This window comes from Caloenas nicobarica, chromosome 10 (assembly GCF_036013445.1).
Source record: "Caloenas nicobarica isolate bCalNic1 chromosome 10, bCalNic1.hap1, whole genome shotgun sequence".
Lineage (NCBI taxonomy): Eukaryota > Metazoa > Chordata > Aves > Columbiformes > Columbidae > Caloenas > Caloenas nicobarica.
Window position 1 is genome coordinate 9697596 of NC_088254.1, and position 20126 is coordinate 9717721.

Below are 20126 nucleotides of genomic sequence, written 5' to 3' on the forward strand. Positions count from 1 at the left end.
GATGCTGGCTTCAGGTTCATCAACAAAGAAGTACTATCATCAGGGAGACATAAATTAGGCAGCATGAATGAAAGCATCAGAAAGACAAGTTTATTTTTAACATGACATTGGAGGGTATGCTATTAATATATCCCACTGGATTCTAAATTAACATGCTCTAAAAAGAGTTCTCCATGAACAATTCAGACGTGCATTCTCCAGGTTCCACAGTCATAAAAAAAAAGAAAATTAAAAACTCCCAAGGAATGAGAATATAATTTTGCACATATAAAAGGCTATTTTAGAAACTGATAGTTCATCTGAAGTAATAATGGGTTTTCATTGAAACCTCCCAGCTGTAGACTGGAAAAAATTTGCCTTAGTGGTTAATATAAAGGGCCATGAGAGCAAACAAATCTGACTGAATGGAAATGGACAAACAGGAAAGACTTAAGAAGGTAGACATGTCAGAACTAAATGCATGACCAAAATAACTACCTCAAAATGTTGAAGTCATGAGGTTTGTAGGTTTCAAAACAGCTAGATATTTATGTGTTTAATAAAGACATCCAGAGTAAATTCTAAATAGCTGCTGAGAAATATTTTTACATCTCCAGAAATATAAATCTGCATGTGTGAATGCAGCTGGTACCTCCCCGTCTAGGGTCATAAGGATTGCTGTGTTGAATTAGCCAGTGATTCACATGGTCTGTACAATATCTCTGGTAATTGATACCACTGTCTTCTCCAGAGAAAGAAGCACTGTGTTATTAGGTGCTCAGAGAATAAATTGCCTCTGTGAAAGCTGCTCTCCCATACCCGAGAGCTGGAAGCTCAATCTGAACCCAAAGCATTAGAGCTGGGGTGGATGAAAGAGGTGACCTCCGGAGCTTCCTTTCAACCTCCCCTTGTCAGCGTGTGCATCGAGGATGGAGACCTGAGTAAACCTAACGATCTGACTGTGTAGCATGGCTGCTTTCACTCAGGTAAAGTTCAAGCACAGTATCTGATGATCATCAGTTCATTTGACAGAAAATTTTTAATTATCTAGGTCTGAGATAGCCAGTACTTGGATCCTTCCCCTCTTACAAATGATGTGAGTTAAGCTTGGAAAAGGAGAGGAAATACAAGAAAAATGTGTAGTGAGACAAATTGTGGAATAACTCTGGAAAGCAATTATAAACTTAAGAAATGAACAGTGACCTGATTGTACACTTAAGATGTTTCTGAATAACGCTTTTGAGGGAGTGCAATAAAACTTGCAAACGTAGTGGTTCACGTAAAACGTTTAATCTGCATAGTGTTTCTAATAGTTACCTGTAATCATCCAGACCAGAAGACCGTTGCACATTGAGGAGTCAGTGATGCGCATAACAGTCAACAACCTGAACATGCCCAGGCCTGTGCTGTGCTGTCCCTGGATTGTGCTGCGCTTTTTCCCGGGCTGCAGGAACTTGACCAGGTAACCACAGGCAGCTCCCACTCGGTGCCGGCGATTACGCCACTTGTGCGTCCCATCCTTTATCTGAAAGTGCAGCAAGAAGTTCTCATGTGAACATCCTTTCTGCTTGACAGTAGAAATGATGAACAGAGTTGGGCTCTTGTAAGAAAATCCTGTAATAGTTCAAATGACCAAAACAGAGTGACCCTTACACAGGCAGGATCTGCATGTGGATCAGAGGCCCATTCAGTGCTGCACAGCTCAGGGATCTGAAGGGATGTAAGACTTTCTATACTGTCCTTCCTTTTTTCTGTAGTGCTACTGCTAGCAAATGGCATTTTAAGCAATCTGAGCACCTTTGTTACTGCTATCATAATAAAGCAGCACCTCCTGCTTAGAAAACATACCGCGCTAAAAAGACAGCAGTTTCATCCTGGAGATTGCAGCGTTTAAATACCCAAAATAAAAGATCACCTTGATATATAATGCAGAATAAATAACCAAGGGATTATAGTTCCTCATAGGTCATAACATTTCTGTTATGTGCTTTGAATATGTAGGAGATACACTACTATTGATGTAAACAGTCGAGATGTGTTGCCTTGGAACACGTGCACATCTGTTCTCCAATGGCTTTGTTGGGGCTCCTCTTAAGTCTGTTCTTCCTGGGCCTGCCTACCTGTTTATGGTAATGCTTCAGCTCTGAAATTATTAAAAAGGTCCATTTTTGTCCCTGTGGCTCATCTTTCCTCTGTTGTCAGCTTCCTTTTAAATAAACTGCTCTTATACGGATTATGATAAGTTCTGTATTATTGGAACTTTAGCTATCCCACTACCTAATTAGATGATACCCATTAGAATCAAATTTACAGTGGAGCTCAAGCTGCTGTTTCAAATAAAGTTAGCGGTGTGCTGCTGATCTGGAGCATACTCTGTTGCACATGTAGGGTTTTTTTGAGACGAATGTTAAAATTGTACTTGGAAAAACTGGCCCAAGGATGGAAATGAGTCTCAGGAGCTTGTGAGAAGATTCCATTTTAACCTACCTACACAGGCAAATAGCCACTTTTGGTACAAATATTTTCAAAGTAGTATAGAAATTATACCAAAGAAGCTGAAAATACATCTTCATTTATTCAGGAGCCTTATATCCAGTTATTAACTTGTTGCTAGTGGATTTTTGTGAAGACTAAATTGAACAGGGCATTTCTTGACTGCTGCTGGGACTGAGTCCATCTGCAGTCTCAGTTTTCTGAGCACCGTGTGGAGAAGAGTGGCCAGTAGGAGTCAAGAGAAGGGGTCCCTGCAGCCTTCCTCAGGCAGCTGACCTACCCATCGCTACGAATCTGTGCTTCTCTACATACTTACTTTCAAGAGCCATTGGGCGCCCTCGTCTTGAACATTCTTCATTGTTTTTTAGTATGGATGGGAAAACATAGCTATATAACTGTGTTACATTATAAATAAACTGATTAGGGTTCACTCGTCTCCTTTCTTTATCAAAAATACCCTGGAGTGTTCAATTTGCCTGCTCAGTGTCAGTACTTCAAAAGAACACTTATTCCAAGGGCTGTGATAATCAGTTCCCAAAGAGATCAAGCCCAATTCCTCCTTGCTCTGAGACAAGAAGAGGCATTTTGAAATGTGCTGTTTAAAAAGCTGTGTATAAGCAATGCTTATTTCTGACTGGAACAAAATGTTCCTTGATTGTATTACAAATTGCTTTGAAAAATCAGAACAATCTCTCCTGCTACATATGTATAGATGAGAGGGGAGACAAAATGCCCATGTCCAACAGGCCCCGCTCAGAGGTTCTTGTGCCAATGGCATAACTATAATCTACTCTAATAAGGATTACTTGTGCAAAGCAAAACTAATGCTGGGACCTAAAATGGCTATGTCTGCAAGAGCAAAATAGGAGACCTCAGTGCTTACTAATAAGGAATTGCTGAAGACCTGTTATGCTGTACATAACTTTAGAATTATTTTATTGCTTTAGGAATTATCTGAAGTTGCATTTTTTTTTTAATAAATAACATTTACAAGCGGTAGCTACGTAATACAGGAGGATAGTTGCATTTGCCTTTGTTTGGCAGAGGTAACAGTCTTCTCACTAATAGGTCTCGTTTTACAGCATGCACAAAGCCCTACATCCTCGTCAGTCATCCTGGTTTTTAACAGCACTTTCTTGTGGGATTACTTCCTATGCCAGCCAGACCTGAAGATGTGTGGGCACTTCTTGGATGATGCGCTATTGTGTCTAGTTTGGCCTTATTGGTAATTAATTGCCGGTGACAACACTTTCAAGTTTATTGGAAGCCAGTCAATGTACCAAGGACAACATGTTGAAAATCTGTGTACTCAACAGTATTTGAACACTAAAAAACCCAAAGAAGTAATTAAAACCTACTTATAACAGCAATTATTTACTATTCCAATTTTTCTAATGGAATAAGGGAGAAACAGTATGAGAAGGAGCCACTTGTGTGAAAAAGAGAGGTGTCAACATGGGGGTGCATGAATGCTGCTCAGTCCCAGGCCTAGTCAGAATAGTATTATAGCTGCTTCTGGTCTTAGTGATGTTTCAGACACTGGCAAAGAGCATATGGCACATACTACTTCATACACATATGGAGAATGATCATCTCAAGGTATTAAAGAAGAAAAGCCCAAATACGTCATCCCTGGAAAGAACTTACTTCTGTAACTTTGTGTTTGGTTGAGCTGTTAGGAGAAATATCCACAATGACTTAGTTAACCATGGGATCGCTGGTGGTGAATTAGGCTGAGAACAGCGTGACAGCAGTTGACTGGAGCTCAGCACCTCTGGTTTTTTGTTCTGGCAGCTCTCCTCCCCCTTAAGCTGAAAATAGAGAAAGATGACATGAGTGGTGGTGATTCAGACAAGTGTTTACCACTTCATTCAAATGCATATGCACCAAAAGAGCATGACTTTCCACCTCCACCGCAGTTGCTCTTCTTACTATGCAGGTTTGCTCATCAAGCCAGAGAGATTTCCAAAATAAATTGCTTGTAAACTGTTATACTAGTCACAGAAATTAGGAAAAACATTTCTTACATCTTTCCCTTCTCCCAGCCTCCCCATGTGAGAGCTGGAGATCTCAGTAGCTATCCTGGGGGACAGGGATCTGTGTGGGGGGACGGAGTGCGCTGGCCCTGGGCAGGTGTTAGTGTCTTGGGAACACAGACCTATGCTTGGGGAGCAGTGTTAAATTTTGTCTGCACACTGCCCTGAAAAGGAGCTACTTGTGTGGAGAATTTCTGATTCACGTCCTGTCTGTCCCTGAGTGGTGGTCACACCTTGCTGTCCCGCAGGGACAAGTAGGGCTCAGGGTTTGGGACGGCTGGAGGTGGAAAGCAACACATCCTAACAGAAGCTGCTTTTAAGGGAAAGAAAAAAAGTTGGGGAAAACCGAACCAGTGACTTTGGAAAACTGAGGATGAAAAGGAGCAGTAAGGGGCTGCCAAAAACCTGAGCGTGAGCTAACAGCAGCTTCGTTGTAATGGTGGCACAACACTCAGTCTGGGGTGACTTTTACCAGACTGAAAGAAGTTCTTGCTTACAAAATTTAAATTTTCAACTTTGCATCAATTTTGCATCTTGTTATCATGGTGTTTGAAATCTAGCATTAAGCGCCAGGATCTAGTGCATATTTGCACGTAACTGTAGAGCCAAGAAGAATGTTGTGAGTTGGGCCTTAACTATATCTCTGGCATTAGTCTCATTAGTGAGTCATTGCCATGATAGTAGAGAAATTGAGATTATGCTATCAATAGGTGTTTACTTCTCTTAGTCAGAGCAATGACTCACTAGCAATATAAATTTTTTCTATTCGTTCTCTCTTGTATGTAGTTTTCCATTTACCTGCCACTGTGACATTGTGAGTGGTTCATCATAACGTTTTGTATTGTATTATTCAGGAGAACAGAAGACAATAGAACAAAAATCCATTTGTGTCATTTGCATCCGGACTTTTTGTTTAATTGCGGTTAAAATTACTTCTGACTCCTCAGGTTTAAACAAAGAGCAGTGAAGACGACTTATCTAATTTGATTTAAAATCCTCTGTAGCAAAAGTGTATCCTATATTTAACAAGATAAAGCATGCTTTGATATCACTTGATATCCTAGCTTTTGTAACTTAACCACGAGTATAGTTGATATATATTCTTAAGATAAAGATTATTTTATTACAATAATCCTTTAGGATTCTGAAACAGATCTTTTTCCCTCACTTTATTCCCTCCTTTAAGAACAAACACTGCTTTGTTTTTTCAAAGCAGTTCAGTATTATAGTGTATGGGTTCTCTTCAGCTTATAAAAGTATTTATGATAAAGACGCAAACATTGGGTCTATCAGGCTCAACGCCATAATCTAAGAGAAGGAAAATATTTTAGAAGTTTGTAATTTTTCGGTCTTTCATGGGACTGAAGGTTAATTTAGATAGCAAGAGATGTCAAACTTCTTTGTTACCAGATCAGAACTCACTATTGGGATGGAGTAATGAGATAAAATATTTTTAATGGTCTTGATATACAATTAAAGTGTTCTATTGTGCTCAGATGATCTAAATGGAGGTTATTCTCTGCAACTGAAAATCAATTATTTGCAGAAAGAGGAAGAACTCTCAGAAGAGCCCTCTTTAACTATCAGTCTGTAATTGCATAAGACCATAAAGTATTAAATGCTGGAGGTATCTTAAATGAGAACTGATTGTTTGTTAACAGACAGATTGAGGTTCATTTTCTCCTGGTTTTAAGTAAAATAATATTTTAATTTTAAATTCTTCTATTTTGAATTAACTTCTAGATGTCTTGCTAGAATATTGAAGATAACAATTGATCCCACTGAAAATGCACATAGACCTTACTTTAGCATATGGATGCCTCTGAGTAACAAACCCAGAAACACAAGCCTTGTTGATAGCAGGTCATCTACGTATGGATTTGGGATTTGACTGTGTTGTAACTTCTGTTCTGGACAACCAGTGGTCTTTCCACACAGAAAATGAATCAGTGAGGTCTTATTTGGGACTGTGTTATACTGTGCTACTTAAAAAAAAAGGCAATGTAACAAATTTGGTATGCTAATGCTCTGTTGTAAATTTCAAAAGGGCATATTTCAAATTTCAAGGTTATTGAAATGACACGTTACTTAGAATTTAATGTTTGGGTTTTGATGTCTTACAAAAAAGTCCAATAAGTAATGTGCTAATAAAATATTCACAAATGAAACCTTTGTTAAACAGGACTTCAGGATGCTTCAGAGTCCTCCTTCTTACAGCAACCGAGTGTGCAGAAAAGCTGAGGCTGAGACTGTGGAAAAACAGATGAGCAGAGTTCAGGAAAGTGACAGTAATGTTGTAGTAAGAAATTATAGGGGGAAATAAATCAGTATCTTTTATTAGACTAACCAATGCAATTTTGAAAACAAACAAACAGTGCTTCACAAAGTAACTGGACCTGGGAATCATTCCTGCTGTAACTTAACACAGGTTTATCCTTGCTTGGCACTCACCCAGGAACCTTCCCACTTAAATCTGGACGAGCCTCTAAACTGGTGCTGGGACAGTGCTGTAGGCAAGGCTGAGCGAAGGGAACTGCAGAGAAACGTTGGGTGTCCAGAGGCTCCATCCAGAAACAAGGGAGTTGTTTCTTCTGAATTACCCAAAAGCTTATCTGTGTCTTTTTTCCAAACTTTATCAGTTGGTCAAATAAAAGACATTGTTGCCCCATGTTAATCTACCTGTTCATATTTTTAGACAATCATGACTATGCAGACACTTGCCTGGATGCCACTTTGTCTGTTTCTCAGACAGTCACCTGATTTTTCATAGGTAATACATTGATTTTGGAAGGTGCACAAGCTGAAGCTGCTGTTGAGATTGTTTCTCCTTGGAGCCCCCTGGGAAGAGCGTGCCCGTGTGTGACAGGGGCACCGTCTCTCCCGAGCCCTGCCGGCGAGGTGTCGCTCACCTGGGTGTTCCGTGATCTGCTTGGGGTGCAGTCCAAAGAGCAGAGCCTGGGTCTGTGTTTGTTTTGGGAAGCTGGGAAGCAGCACTGAGCAGCGATTTGGGAATGACCTCAAGCGCTCAGCCGAAATGTTGTCCTGCTCCCTTACCAACGTGTTGCTGTTCCGCTGGTAAGATCGAATTGAGGGGGGACAGATTTTTCTTTTGAGAAAACTGCAAGTCTTCACCATATGGGTGCTTTGCTTTCAGACAAGGCTTTTACAGTTTATATTTTTCTCTCCTCTGGCATTCTCCCTGCTTGGGTATTGTGCCAGGTCAGCCCCCCACACAGCAGGGATGTTCCTTCTCCTCCCAGCGCTCTGGAAGGCAGAGTTACCTCGTCCTGGTGGGCAAGGTCCTTTCTGCACATTGACAATTATTATTTTTTCCTCTGTTTTCCTCAAATTTTTGCCATTTCAGAAGGTTCCCTGGATGCAAGGGGTCTAGGTGAGGGCTCCCACAGCTTTCGGTGGCCCTCAGAGGTGCAGAAAAGACCCTCACGATGTAAACCACGGGGAAAATTTTTAGATAAACGATTTTATTCACCCCATGACCCAGCTAAGGGGTGTCTCTGGAGCAGGGCAGGCAGGTGGTGTCGTCCCCGCTGCCCCGCGGGGCGGCCGGTCGCGCCGTGGGCCGGGGCGGCCGGGGGAGCTGCCCGCACGGCGCGTGTCTCCGGGCGTGGCGGGAAGCGAGAGCCAATCGGGAGGCGCCGCCACCTCCCGGGTGGGCGGTGGCGCGGTCTGCTGCACCAATCAGGCGAGGCGGGGGCCCGGAGAGAGGCGGGGGGCGCGCGCCCGCGCTCGCCCGCGCTCCTGGGCGGCCGCCGCTGGCGCGCGCGGCGGGCTGTGGGCGTGGCGGTGGGCGTGGCGGTGGGCGTGGCCGCGGCGGGCCGCGCGGCGGGGCGGCGGCGGCGGATAAACACGGCGGCGGGGCCGCGGGGCGCGCGCGCCGTTCGGCCATGGCGGCCTCTCCTGTGGAGGTGTTCGGGCTGCCGGGCGAGGAGGTGAGGCCTAGGGCTGCCCGCCCCGCTTCCTTCCTCCGCCGAGGGCGGGCGGTGGCTTCCTCGCGGGGCCGGGCCGGGCGGGTCTCCCTTCAGGGCGGGGGCTTCCTGCGGGCCCACCGCGGTCTGGCGGGGTGGGCGAGCGGGGCTGAGGTGGGGTGGGGTGAGCTGGGTGGGTGGGGGCTCCGCGGGCCCTCCCGGGGCCGGCGCCGCAGCCAGAGCCCGTTCCTTTCCGCACTGGCCGCCGGGCCGCCCCTCCAGCCCCCGCGGCGGCGGGAGCGCGGTCGGCCGGCGGTGGCCGCGTCTCCTGCACCGGGCTGCCCCGGGAGCTGCGCCCGCCGCCCCCGCGCTGGGCAACTGACCCGCGACGGCGCCGGCCGGGCCGAGCGGGGTCTCCGCTCCCCCCGCCCGCCCCGCACGGGAGAATAAAGTCTTTGTTCCAGGCTCGGTCGCAGTGTTTGAACCGCTGGGGCGGTGCGTGCAGTACGGTTGTGCAGGAGGTGGTTCGGGGCCTGGGCGATGGTGCTGTCCTGCGTTCTCTTCAGCGAGAGTGGGGAATCTCGTGTGCGTTTCGGGGGGTTTTGCGGTAAACTTGTGGGTAACTGAAAGTGACGTCCGCAGTGGCTGCTGTCGCGGGGTGGTGGCTCCGCAGCACGTGGGGCTTTGGAAGGGGGCCGGTACCGCCCTACCCGGTACCGTGTTTACGTGTTGGGTGGGGTGGGCTTGTGCATCACAACCGTGTCGTGTGCGTAGGGCAGAGTATTAACGGAATAGCTAACTTCATCAAGAAGAAAGAAGGTCACTTTATCTTTAATTGCAGGTACAGGAAGAATAAAAGCTGTGTGGTGACCTGTGTGAAGTGTCGGTAATGTTATCTTTGAGCCAACAGGATATTTTACCACGACTGCCTTTGATCAGCTCTTTTTGTGTCCAGGCAGTGATGATCTGTGTCAGTGCACGCTTGTTGCATCCTTAGCAGGGATTCACTTCATGAAAACTCCTGAAGCATTAGTCCTAGTCTGTTAGCATGGCTCTCTTTCTCATGTTCTGCTTTACTTCTGGAGAAGTTACTATAAAGCTCTCAAAGGATTTTTTTTCTTCATCTTCATATTTGAATTGTGTAGAAGTTCTAACAGAAAATCAGCACAGCATGCTGTAAGAGTTCAACAGCACTTCCCATTGCAAGATCCTATTTTCAGTTGCTAGAAAATTTTTGAGGCTAATTGGACTAACACATTCCATGCTTCAGGCTATCTATTTTAACTTTATTAAACTTTGGTCAGTTTACTTGTTTCTTAGCCTCCCTTGCTATGGGGAAGATATTTTGAAATCTGGTAAAAATTGACCCATTCTGATCTTCCCTCCCTCCTTTTCAACATGAACATATTCCTTTTGAACAGCTGGGGGAAGGGGAAGAGAGTTTGACTATGTTACAAATCTATCGGATCCAAATCTTTCCATAATTCAAAAGCTTAGCCAAACTTTTCCAAGTTACAAATGTGAAAAATGCAGATTGTTTATGATCAGAGACTGATATTCAGTTGGTGCTTATTGATTCACATGTAAAGAACTTGCTCAGTTTTCTTCATAGTGATCTCAGGGTTGTAGGAATGCTGCTGCCAGCTGCCTGTGCCCAGGGTACTGGAATGGAAACTGAAGTTCTGCCTCCCTGGATTGTCTTTTTTTTATATTCCCAGAGTTTAAATCTGGATGATTGAATACACAGAATTGCAAAAAACCAAAAAGTCATAAACCAAATCATGTAATAAGTAGCATCAAGGAGTGTTCTGTGAAAGCCTCCCCCTGCCGTTGTTTTGCAGGCTTCTCATAGTTTATATCTGCCCAGTGCTGCTTCTCCAGGGCTGCTCTGTGATCCATTCTGCAAGATGGATTTGCTTGGAGTATGAATCAAAGTTGCCTGGTAAAAGAAAGTGGTGTTATGTGCAAAACCTTTTTACTTGTTGCAGCTACTGTGTATGATTATGCGGTAAATATAATAAATGTAAATAAAATAATGAAGGAAGGTGAGGAAAAGTTGGTCTAATTGTTGAGGCAGTTAATGCAGTGTTAGAATGTGGATTTTTCCTTCCCTTCCCCTTCTGCCTGCCTCCTCTCCCCCCAGTTACACATTTATTCCAGATTTCCAGTCACTTAAACTTAACAAAGGATTGTTAATACGATGTTGCTGACACACCAAAATGATGAAGAAGCTGAGATGAAAAGGAAGCTGTAGCTGAGGTGATTATATATACAGTGGATTATTGTATATGCTGCATTTAGGTATGTGAATTTCAGTGCCGGAATCTAGCAGATGCAGTTGTCCTTGATTTCTGCGGTTTAGTGTTTCCTCCGTAAAATGGATATAATACCCTTCTATCACCCATAGGACTTCTTATGACTTACTTGGGTATTGAAATAATAAGTACTAGAAAAGTCAATGGGGAAAATGAGTAATTCTGTATTCAGAGCAGGGTCTTAGCAGCATGTGAAAAAACAAGTTTTGGGGTCGCATGCTGAAAAATGAAGACAGGAGAAAGTACAAAATAGTTGTTTGCGAGCAATAACAGTTTTGTTTACTTAGTAACTTGTCTGTCTCTTAAAAATAATTTATGATCCTATCATCAAAAGTTCTAGTGGGATGAATATACAATAACAAGCTAAAATGGAAGCTTTAATAAATGGAACAGTATTAGATTGAAGTTGAATGCTGATGACGTTTCTGAAATTTTTTTTGGTGAATTATTTTATGTTGCAGGATAGTATATAGAAAAAAGACAAATGGACAGATTATACACCTTACTACAGCTGATCTCAATGTAGAAAAATGAAGAGCTCTAATGTTTTGTAAGATTACTTTTATCCTCTCATTAACTTTTTTTAAAGAGGAAAGAAGTGCCTTGAGGTATACTTCCCACCTCTAGGCCAGACTTTCACAGTGCTCTTGGCCTCAGGCAGCTTGGAAAAATCAATTGGGAGCATTAACTGCTGCAGTCTTTGTTTTGACCTGTGAAGTGGGTAACAGTGCCTGTTGTTGCATACTTGGGATATGTTGGCCTTTGAATACAATTCCAAGTGTTGGTTCCGATCTGCAGGAGCCCACTGACACAACTACTGCAGCTGTTCTTTGTCACAGCACTGGTAACTTTGCTGGTGCTCTTAAATCTGCCACTTGAGGTGGAGTGTCCTCGGCTACAGGGCTTTTGGCTGAGGGACTTTCTAGTACAAAACTTTCAGGCTACTAAGACTTGGATTTCTGTAGGTTAAATGCTTTGAGCATTTTCTGACACTGCGCTGTTCACTTCCAGTTACTGTGGTTTTGTGTCAGTTGACTGCAATAGTAAATACAACATTTTCTAACGGTAATTGTGGAATGATCTTTCAAAGACAGAATTGTTGATATCTTTCAAAGGAGGAATCGTTGGTATCTCAGCTTATGCTCTGTTATTTCTTTGGTCACAGAAGGAATTACATTTTTCAGTGGTTTTCTGGGTTAAGAATGTAATTACTAAAGAACTGTGCAGAATGACGACATGTTTGTTTCTGTTTTCTATTAAAATACCTGTTTGCACTGTAGGGCTTTGGAGTGGCATTTAATAAAATGATGCCGCTTGTCTATATGCATGTAATTCATAGCAAATTTAATTTAAAAAATTCTATGTGTCAGGATTCTTACACCCACAGCCTGAAATAAGGATTTTCTTATTTCGCTTAGCTCTTTTTACATTGCCTACACAACAGGATAAGTTAGCTAGCTTTTTTGATCTGTTGTGTCTGTTGCGTTTGATCTGTTTCAGAGGTTAAACTAGTAATGGGAACGTCTCACAGGAAAACCACACTTCCCACTTGCACACATTTGCCGTTTCAGGTTTCTCAGTCAGTAGAGAGCTGTCCTATGTAAAACAAGTGTTCTTGTTTTCTGCAGGTCACACAAGATTTCTCTTGAACATATGGTATTTCATTTTGGAAAGCTTTAGCTATATTGTTATATTCCTGTAGGATATACTACTGGAGTAGGTTGCTTACGGTTATTTAGCTTGCTGCTGGTGAACCGAATGTCTTGAATACATACTTTGTCTTCACTACTTCTGCACACTTCTCGCTCCACAGCGCTTCTCATATTACCGTATTTTGGAGATGATGCTGGTGACCAGAAGTCTTTACTTCAGCAACTGGCATGGACTAGACTTCCTCTGGATTGCTTCTGATGGAAACAGGAGTTTTGTTTGGATTGTTTGTGTGTTGAGGCAGCCCAGTGCTTCTGTTCCTGTTCAAACCCTGTGGCTCCCCCAGCACCTCTGTACTAGATGTCTGCTCCATCTGGCCCTGTTCTTGCGTGGGGCTCTCAAACAGAAAATACAGATGTGGATGCCTCTGTGCTTCGGAAATGCTCTGAATTTATTCTAGGCTGTGAAGGACTTTCTCATTGCAAGGTGTGATCTGGAATAGTTTAGACACTTGTAGAAATGATGATGCTTGCTGGCTTGGAGTTTTTGTTTGTTTGGGTTTCTTGGTTTGTTTGGGGTTTTCCGAACAGTAATATATGTAGATCTGATAGTTTCCAGGAGCTGGCTTGTGTACCTGGGTTTGTTTTGTTTTTAAAGCCTTTTTTTCATGGTGAACTAACAAATGCTGACTCTGACTGTTGTGGATTTTGGGTTGCACATGTTGAAAAGTGGCTTGGTGGTGGTTGTTTGGTTAGTCGTGGTTTTTTTTCCTAAAGTAAAATTTTGTTGACAAGTAGGTAACTCCATTAGTGGACCCTTGTCTTCTTGAATATTTTCCTTGATTTGTAATTGAACAAAGGTGTTAAATAAAATCTGTAGCAACATCCAGCATTTCTTGAAGGATGAGACTTCCTTATTTATGAACGCAAAATTCTTCTGTGGTACAATTAACAGTTAAGTTCTTTTAGTGAGTTGGTAAGACTGGACTGTAACCGGCAGGTGGAAGCTGATGACTTTTGCTATGTTTACAAGCTTGATTAATGTAAGTTCTGTAATGGGCATCTTCCTGAACCTAAAACTTGCTTTGAGAGACTTTCTTCAAAGAAAAATGGTTTGGCTCTGGTTGCCACAGAGGGGGAGGAGAATGCTCTCTGGGTTGTGAAGGAAGAGTCAAGATGGCAAAGTCTCCTTCCCAGTTTCCACCTCCTGGTGAAATGAACTGCTGATGCTAACAAAACTTACTATCATTTAGAGACCACCTAACATATGTCTGCCTCAGGTCTGAATATTGCAGGAGCTACTTTCCTTCAGCTAATGCTCACCATTCTGTGGGAAATGCTTGCTTTCAAATGCGATGGTAGGTTTCAGCAGTAACTTAATTGGGCCTGTTCCGCATGCTGTCAACTTTGTCTCTATCTCCTGCTGGAATTGCTCAAGCTGAATATAGCATACATAAGTGCTCTTAACTAGCCTGATCTTATAATTATGTGTTAGACTGTTTAAGATATAAAGAATTTTATTTAAAATACTTAGTACCTCTTTCTCTAGAATATATGAGGAAGGTCTGTTCTTAAATCTTGTCTTTAAGGTTAGACAGGTGAAGAATGTCTATATCCTCTGGACTGTGTAAGGGAAAACATTCTATGCTAACCTCAGTGTAGGTAATGGAGGGGCCAAATCCTTAATTGTTTAGACCCTGAAAGGTTTATTTGAGGTGAAAAGTCTGCTTATCATTCCAGTAAATGCCATTAAGGAATTTGTTTTTGTTGTGAAACACTCAAACACAACTTTTGTGGTCACTAATGATCTCAAGGTACGAACAAACAAACCCCAAAAAACCCAACCCACCAACCAAAAACCCTCCAAAACAAACTAACTTCCGGTGCAATTTGAAATAAGTACTCTTGGATGGGAAATACAAACTAGGAAACTTGTTAAGCTACAGATTTTTTTTAATTTATAGAAATACAGCAGTGTCAACTAATGAAACTGGCTGAGGGAAGAAGCTGTCTATTCAACTGAAATATGTAGTCACTTTAGCAGTAAGTAGCTTGGAAACAATGCTGAAAGCTACTCCTAGGCTTCAAAGCCCTCTGTGTGATGTTGTCTGTCTTTAATCAAAAGATTTGTGCTTGAAATACAAGCTACTGGTAGGGTAAATCTGAGTACTTTGAGTAAGATGTTTCACGGATTTGAGAAGCATGCTGTAAAAGAAACTATGCGTTCATGATGTGTAGCTCTTATCCTAGTACTCATTCTTTAACAGGCTTTAGTTGCACTTCTACCCATGCAAGTGTCCCGACTCTTCTTGCTGTTTATAGCTGTTCCTTCAGGAGGTCAGCAGTCTGTTTAGATGTGCACTGCAGAACATGCTGTAATAGTTGATAATATGTGTTTTTTCTTTCCCCTCTACTGACCTTCTGGACCACAGTACATGGGATGGGAGGGGTTGCTCTGTCTGGGACACAGAATACGTTTAGCCTGTTGAACATCCTTCCTTTTTATGCTCTTTCACTGGGCCACATTATTTACTGGCTTCAGTTTTTGAACTTCCAGACGATTGGTATATTTCAGCTTGCCTTATCTGCACATACCCAAATCTGAGTTTTCTCTTCTCTTTTTACATGTAGACTATAAGCAGACATGGTATGAAACTCAAGAAAACCTTAATATGTAATTCTTGATATTACTAGAGTCTTAAAGCGTGATGCTGCTGTACCGTTTTGTTATAATATCCTTTCATGCTCTTTTCTTGGGTTGTTTTAGTGGTGGTTGATTCTTGACCTATCTAGCTGGAACAAAAGAATAACAGGATGTTATTGCCTAGAGCAGTTGTTTACTACAGTGTGTGCTCTCTCTGTTAGGCTGCTCGGACATTTTTTATATTGGCTTCCTCAACAAAAGCTGTCTAGTAGTCCAGCAGATACTACCATTTTATGTTTTACATTAGATTAACTGGCCTGCTTTTGGTGTTTCCTTACATCCTGTGTGAATCTTTTCTGTAAAAGCATATTGAAAAAGTAAAACCAACGCTTGAAACAAAGATTAAAATAGGAAAGCAAACAGAATTGATTTCTCAATACTAATCAAATATGTACTCTGAGGAACCCTTCTTCTAGTTAAAATCCCTTATTTTTTCTATTGTTATACAACTATTTTATCTGAATTTTATGTGTGTTACACATGTCAAACTGCTTTCTCTATATGGTAGCTTATGTGAGTCTCACTCCAATCAATTCTCTGGAGGTTTGGGATGTGTCAGGAATCAGTTTTCAACCTGAGAAATGGATTGAACTTGCTGAAAACTCCTGTAAAATTGTTCGGACCTGATGTGTTTACGTTAACATCAGAGAGAGCCTTTATAGCCACTGAATTAGATAATAGCATGGTACGTGTTTTGTCTTACCTTCAAGTGAAGGAGAACAGTTAGTAGTCTAATAGGTTCATAGTTGTATTATTGGATGTTGGAAACATTAATGACTGGCAAAGGTAAATGCCTTTTGCTGGTGTAACTTTGTACTATTTCAATGCACAAAAGGGGACATTTTGAACTTCCCTTCCCGACTCAGGTATAGGCAGCAGCTGAAACTTTTAAGGTGACAAGTTACAACTCTTTGTAATCTTGTTGTGAATCTCATGACATTTAGTTTATGTAGGAAATATTTTATCATTTACAGCCCGTGGAGCTGGTAGCACGCCCCGCGTGCATGCATGTGTCAGCGTACGTTCACACACCCGTGCGCACGTGCACGGACGGGACCGCCCTTTGGGGGTGCGCACCAGGATCACACTTCATCATCGTTCTCTGGTTTGTTCAGTGTTTTGCACCGTAGTCATCGCCGTGTCACCACTTCTTAATTTGTGCCTTCTTTCTCACCCTTTCTTTCTGCATATGCCGTTTCTTCTGTTCTGCCTTGCGCTTCCGCCACTCCAGTGGGACTCACTCTCCCAGTTGTCAGTAGCATGATTTTCCTGCCGTGTGAATTTAGGAAGGATCAGGATGAGAAAGGACAGTGGTAATACCTGTCCTTTATAGTTGTTGACTATAAACAGCTGTAACCCAGGCAAGATGATTCGATTCTGATAATTTTGAGCAAGTTTTAAACTCCTTAAAATCTTGAAATTTCTTTCCAAATGCTGTTTTCTTGCCCAAAATGACTAGCTTAAGAACTTCTCACCTTAATGCGTATTCATTGAATCTGGGTAGATTCATAGTGACCTTTGTGGAGATGAAACACTATCCACTTCTGGAAGTCCCGCTTTATTAGCTTGACTCCTGTGCTGTGTAGAGAACACGTTTTAAAACTGTTTGACACCTCTTTTAATAGGCACACATAAAAAGGTTTTCTGTGTTAACAATCAGTTCCAAGTATAGGCTGGCAGGCATTGCCTTTAAAGCCTTAAGTTACTGATTGTCTACACATTAGCTCAGAAACCCTGTATTTCATCATCCTGTTACATACTGTTAGTAAACAGTCATTGTTAGACCTTGTCAAAATGGCATGTATTAGCAGACCTGGGTATTTTGGCCAGTGAATCTTCAACACGTACTTTAAAATATACTAATATGATTAAAAATAGAATAATGATAAGACCTGGAAGTCCATAATAAGATAACTAACTTGCTGCTTCAGCTCTGTAAAGGATGTTTTGCCTGACTTAATCAGACCAAGTCCAAGCAACTAAATGCAGATGCAAGAAAAGGAATTTGTCTTTTAGGGCAGTGTATCCTACACCAACATCTGTTCTTGGTCTTTTTCTGAGGAGATGGTGAGACTGTTTCTTGAACTGAATTCTGTCTATTGGGTGCCATGGGCTGTGTCTGAGGAGCCTCGTCTTGTTGGGAGAGAATAGTGATGCACTGAGGGAAGTGCCCAAGTGCTCAGTGAGGGTGGAAATGCACACACGGGCCTCTTCAGCTTGAATAATCTTTGAAACTCACTGATATCGAATGTCACTGAAGTCAAATAATGGATAGAAGATAAATTGGATGCTGTTTTGGAATGTAAGACAAGGGTGGGTATTTTAGGATATTTGTGATATATAAAAAATTAACAAATGCCTGTTCTTAATTTGATGCTAACATAGTTTTATACTTATTTTTTCTTAAATCTGGTCAGTTCTATTGCTGTCATAAAACACATTGGTAATGTTATATGCCTTAAAGCCCGATCATGACTGAGAATTTTGAAAACTTAGCACACTTACTCGTGGTGAGTGCTGGGTCTTTCTTTTCTGGACTGTTAGATTTCATAGTAGAAGACAATTTTCTTTGAGGTGAAGGTAGAAGGCAGACTTGTGATTTGGCTGGAGTTCTCTTGGCCAGTTGACTGCTTTGTGAGTAGTGGATATTGTAGATGTTCATGTCAGTCCCCTGGTAAGCACCTCTAACTATAGAGAGTGGGAGAAACTTGCTTACTTAAAAAAAAAAAAAAAATATTTTTACTTAGTGGTTTGTTTTCAGCTCTACTTTGTTAGCCAGTAGTCTCTGCCGCAGGATTAGCCTGCAGTTCTCTCGGTTAGCTTTACAAACACCTCCAGCTGGTATTGGTGAGGGAGTCCAGCCCTATGGTTATATAGGAGACCAACGATAACACAGACTTCCTGAGCGCTGCTGGGTTGCCTTTTGAAAGCACTTTCAATCATAGGTGGAATTCAGGAAGGCCCCAGGGACAACATCCGCCGCTTCATCCATTACTCTTGGTATCTGTTTAACTCTAACCACCTAGGTTGGATCAGCCTTGCTCACAAGCGTCTCTGAGTAGCCATTGCCTACAAACAGTCCTTCATCGGCAAAGCTTTTTGCTTTCCAGGCAAACAGTGCTCTTTTGTTGTCTTCCTCTGACATGGTCACAGCTGTTGGGATTTTTTTTCCCCCCTCTTGAATTTAGTAGCTTATCAGATGAGCTGTGTAAGCCTCTGCACAGCTATATTAATTAACAGGAGGAATGCAATCACTTATGTCACTCCTGTGAAGCTGTAATTTGAATAGTGTGTAACTGAAATAGTTTTCAGGTTTGTAAAATTCTCATATCCTGCTGACACATTTCAGAAATCACAATGTTTTGAGTGTGGTCTCTCTGTGCTGTAAAATAAAACTAGATGTAAGAATTCTTTATTATTTTCTCTTTCTGGAGTTCTTTACTGCTTTATTAATCTGTTCTAATAAGTTTGATACCCTTTTAATTCCTCCCAGAAAGTAAATTTCTGGTCAGAGTCTATTTCCCACCCTCTGATGAATGCTGAGATACCATTACGTAAAGACTTGCTCAGTCCATACGCATTTGTCTGTGTGTTTAATGCAACTCACTTGCATGGCTAGTGAGATGTAAATGGCAGCACACTCCTTGCATCTTAACAGATCATGCCCATGTGCACTAAAACTCTCTATGCTGTTCAGGTCATGTTCTCACAAAGGTGCTTGCGTACTCTGTAGAAAAGATGGCGAAGAATGGCTTGCTGAGAACCACAGGAAATGCTCCCAGATGCTGTCTTTTCTGGGAGCAGCAGAACTCACTGGGCTGTAGGAATTGTGGCAATAGCAGCTTGTTCAGTGCTCTAGGAGATCTTCATGTGTGTGCTCCGCAGTATGTGCGCACTACACCCAGTCTGATACAGGCGCATTGCAAGGCTTGCTGGGGAAGGTGGTGACTGCTGCTGCCAGAACAAGTCAAGATCTGGGAAAGAAGGCTGGCAGAACAGGTGTATGCTAAGTTAACAATCCCATCCTGTGGGATTAAGCACCCTAACTCCAAACAAAATCCCACTCCTTTAGAATGCCAAGAAACAAAATAAAATTAAGAAAAACCCAAACTCTACCGTATTGACTTATCCAGATTTTTGGATCCTGCATCTACCATTATATGTGGATAAGACTTTGAAAGAGAAAAAGGTACAATAAATTTACTGCTGAAACTTAGAGTTGTTTTTATCAGACAAAGTAACCACATTACTTAGTCTGTAGTTTTCAGTGTGAATTCAAAATTATGCCGATAATTGCTTATAGCTTTATAAATTAAAAATAGATCTGAAAAATGAATCTGAATGTATCTTGAATATTTTGTTTTGTATTTTAGGAGAACACACAAATTGTCAGGGTGAAGGTTATAGCTGGAATTGGCCTGGCCAAGAAGGATGTCTTAGGAGCCAGGTAAGAATATATGTCATTAAAGCATTAGGGGACATCTGCTGCTTTATTTTCTTTCCACAGCTCTTTAGATCTTAGCAAATCCTGCTGTGCCTCTTTCAAAAAAAAATCAGAACTGTTTTAACTGGTAACCTTATAAAATGATCAGAGACTATATAAACCTGAATATATCTGATTTCTTGCCCAAGAGTCATTTGGACAGATGTTCTGCATTGGCAAAACACTGGGAAGGTTTCATTCTCTGCATGGTAAAATAGTCCTGCCATGGAGGATAGATACATGTATATATTTCAGGAAGACTGTTGCTAAAATAACAAGAGTTCAGTTATAATCAAAATTGTCTCATCTGTGCCTCAGAGTTGGAATGAACACAACACTAAACACTTGTAGCAACAAGACTATTTAAACTTAAATTATATACTGAGGAACAGCATCCATCAATTCTGTAGATGTGGTAAACCAATGCCAGTGGCTGCAGGCTCTGGGAATGTACAAATTTAAAAATTAACCATCTGTGTAAGAGAAGAAACAATCAAAGTGGCTTAAAATTTACCACAGGAAAGATCAGGCTTTCTAGTCG

The 20126-nt window shown here is 41.9% G+C and overlaps 1 protein-coding gene across 1 annotated transcript in view; it reads left to right on the forward strand.

Annotated features, from left to right (window-relative positions):
- Positions 1 to 8373: 8373 nt before the first annotated feature.
- NEDD4 (NEDD4 E3 ubiquitin protein ligase) overlaps positions 8374 to 20126 on the forward strand; it is a 58905-nt gene continuing 47152 nt past the window's right edge. Inside the window, exons 1-2 of the mRNA XM_065642214.1 lie at positions 8374 to 8458; positions 19476 to 19549. Of these exons, the coding sequence (XP_065498286.1) occupies positions 8414 to 8458; positions 19476 to 19549 (119 nt within the window). The 5' untranslated portion in view covers positions 8374 to 8413. The remainder of the gene's footprint in view (positions 8459 to 19475; positions 19550 to 20126) is intronic.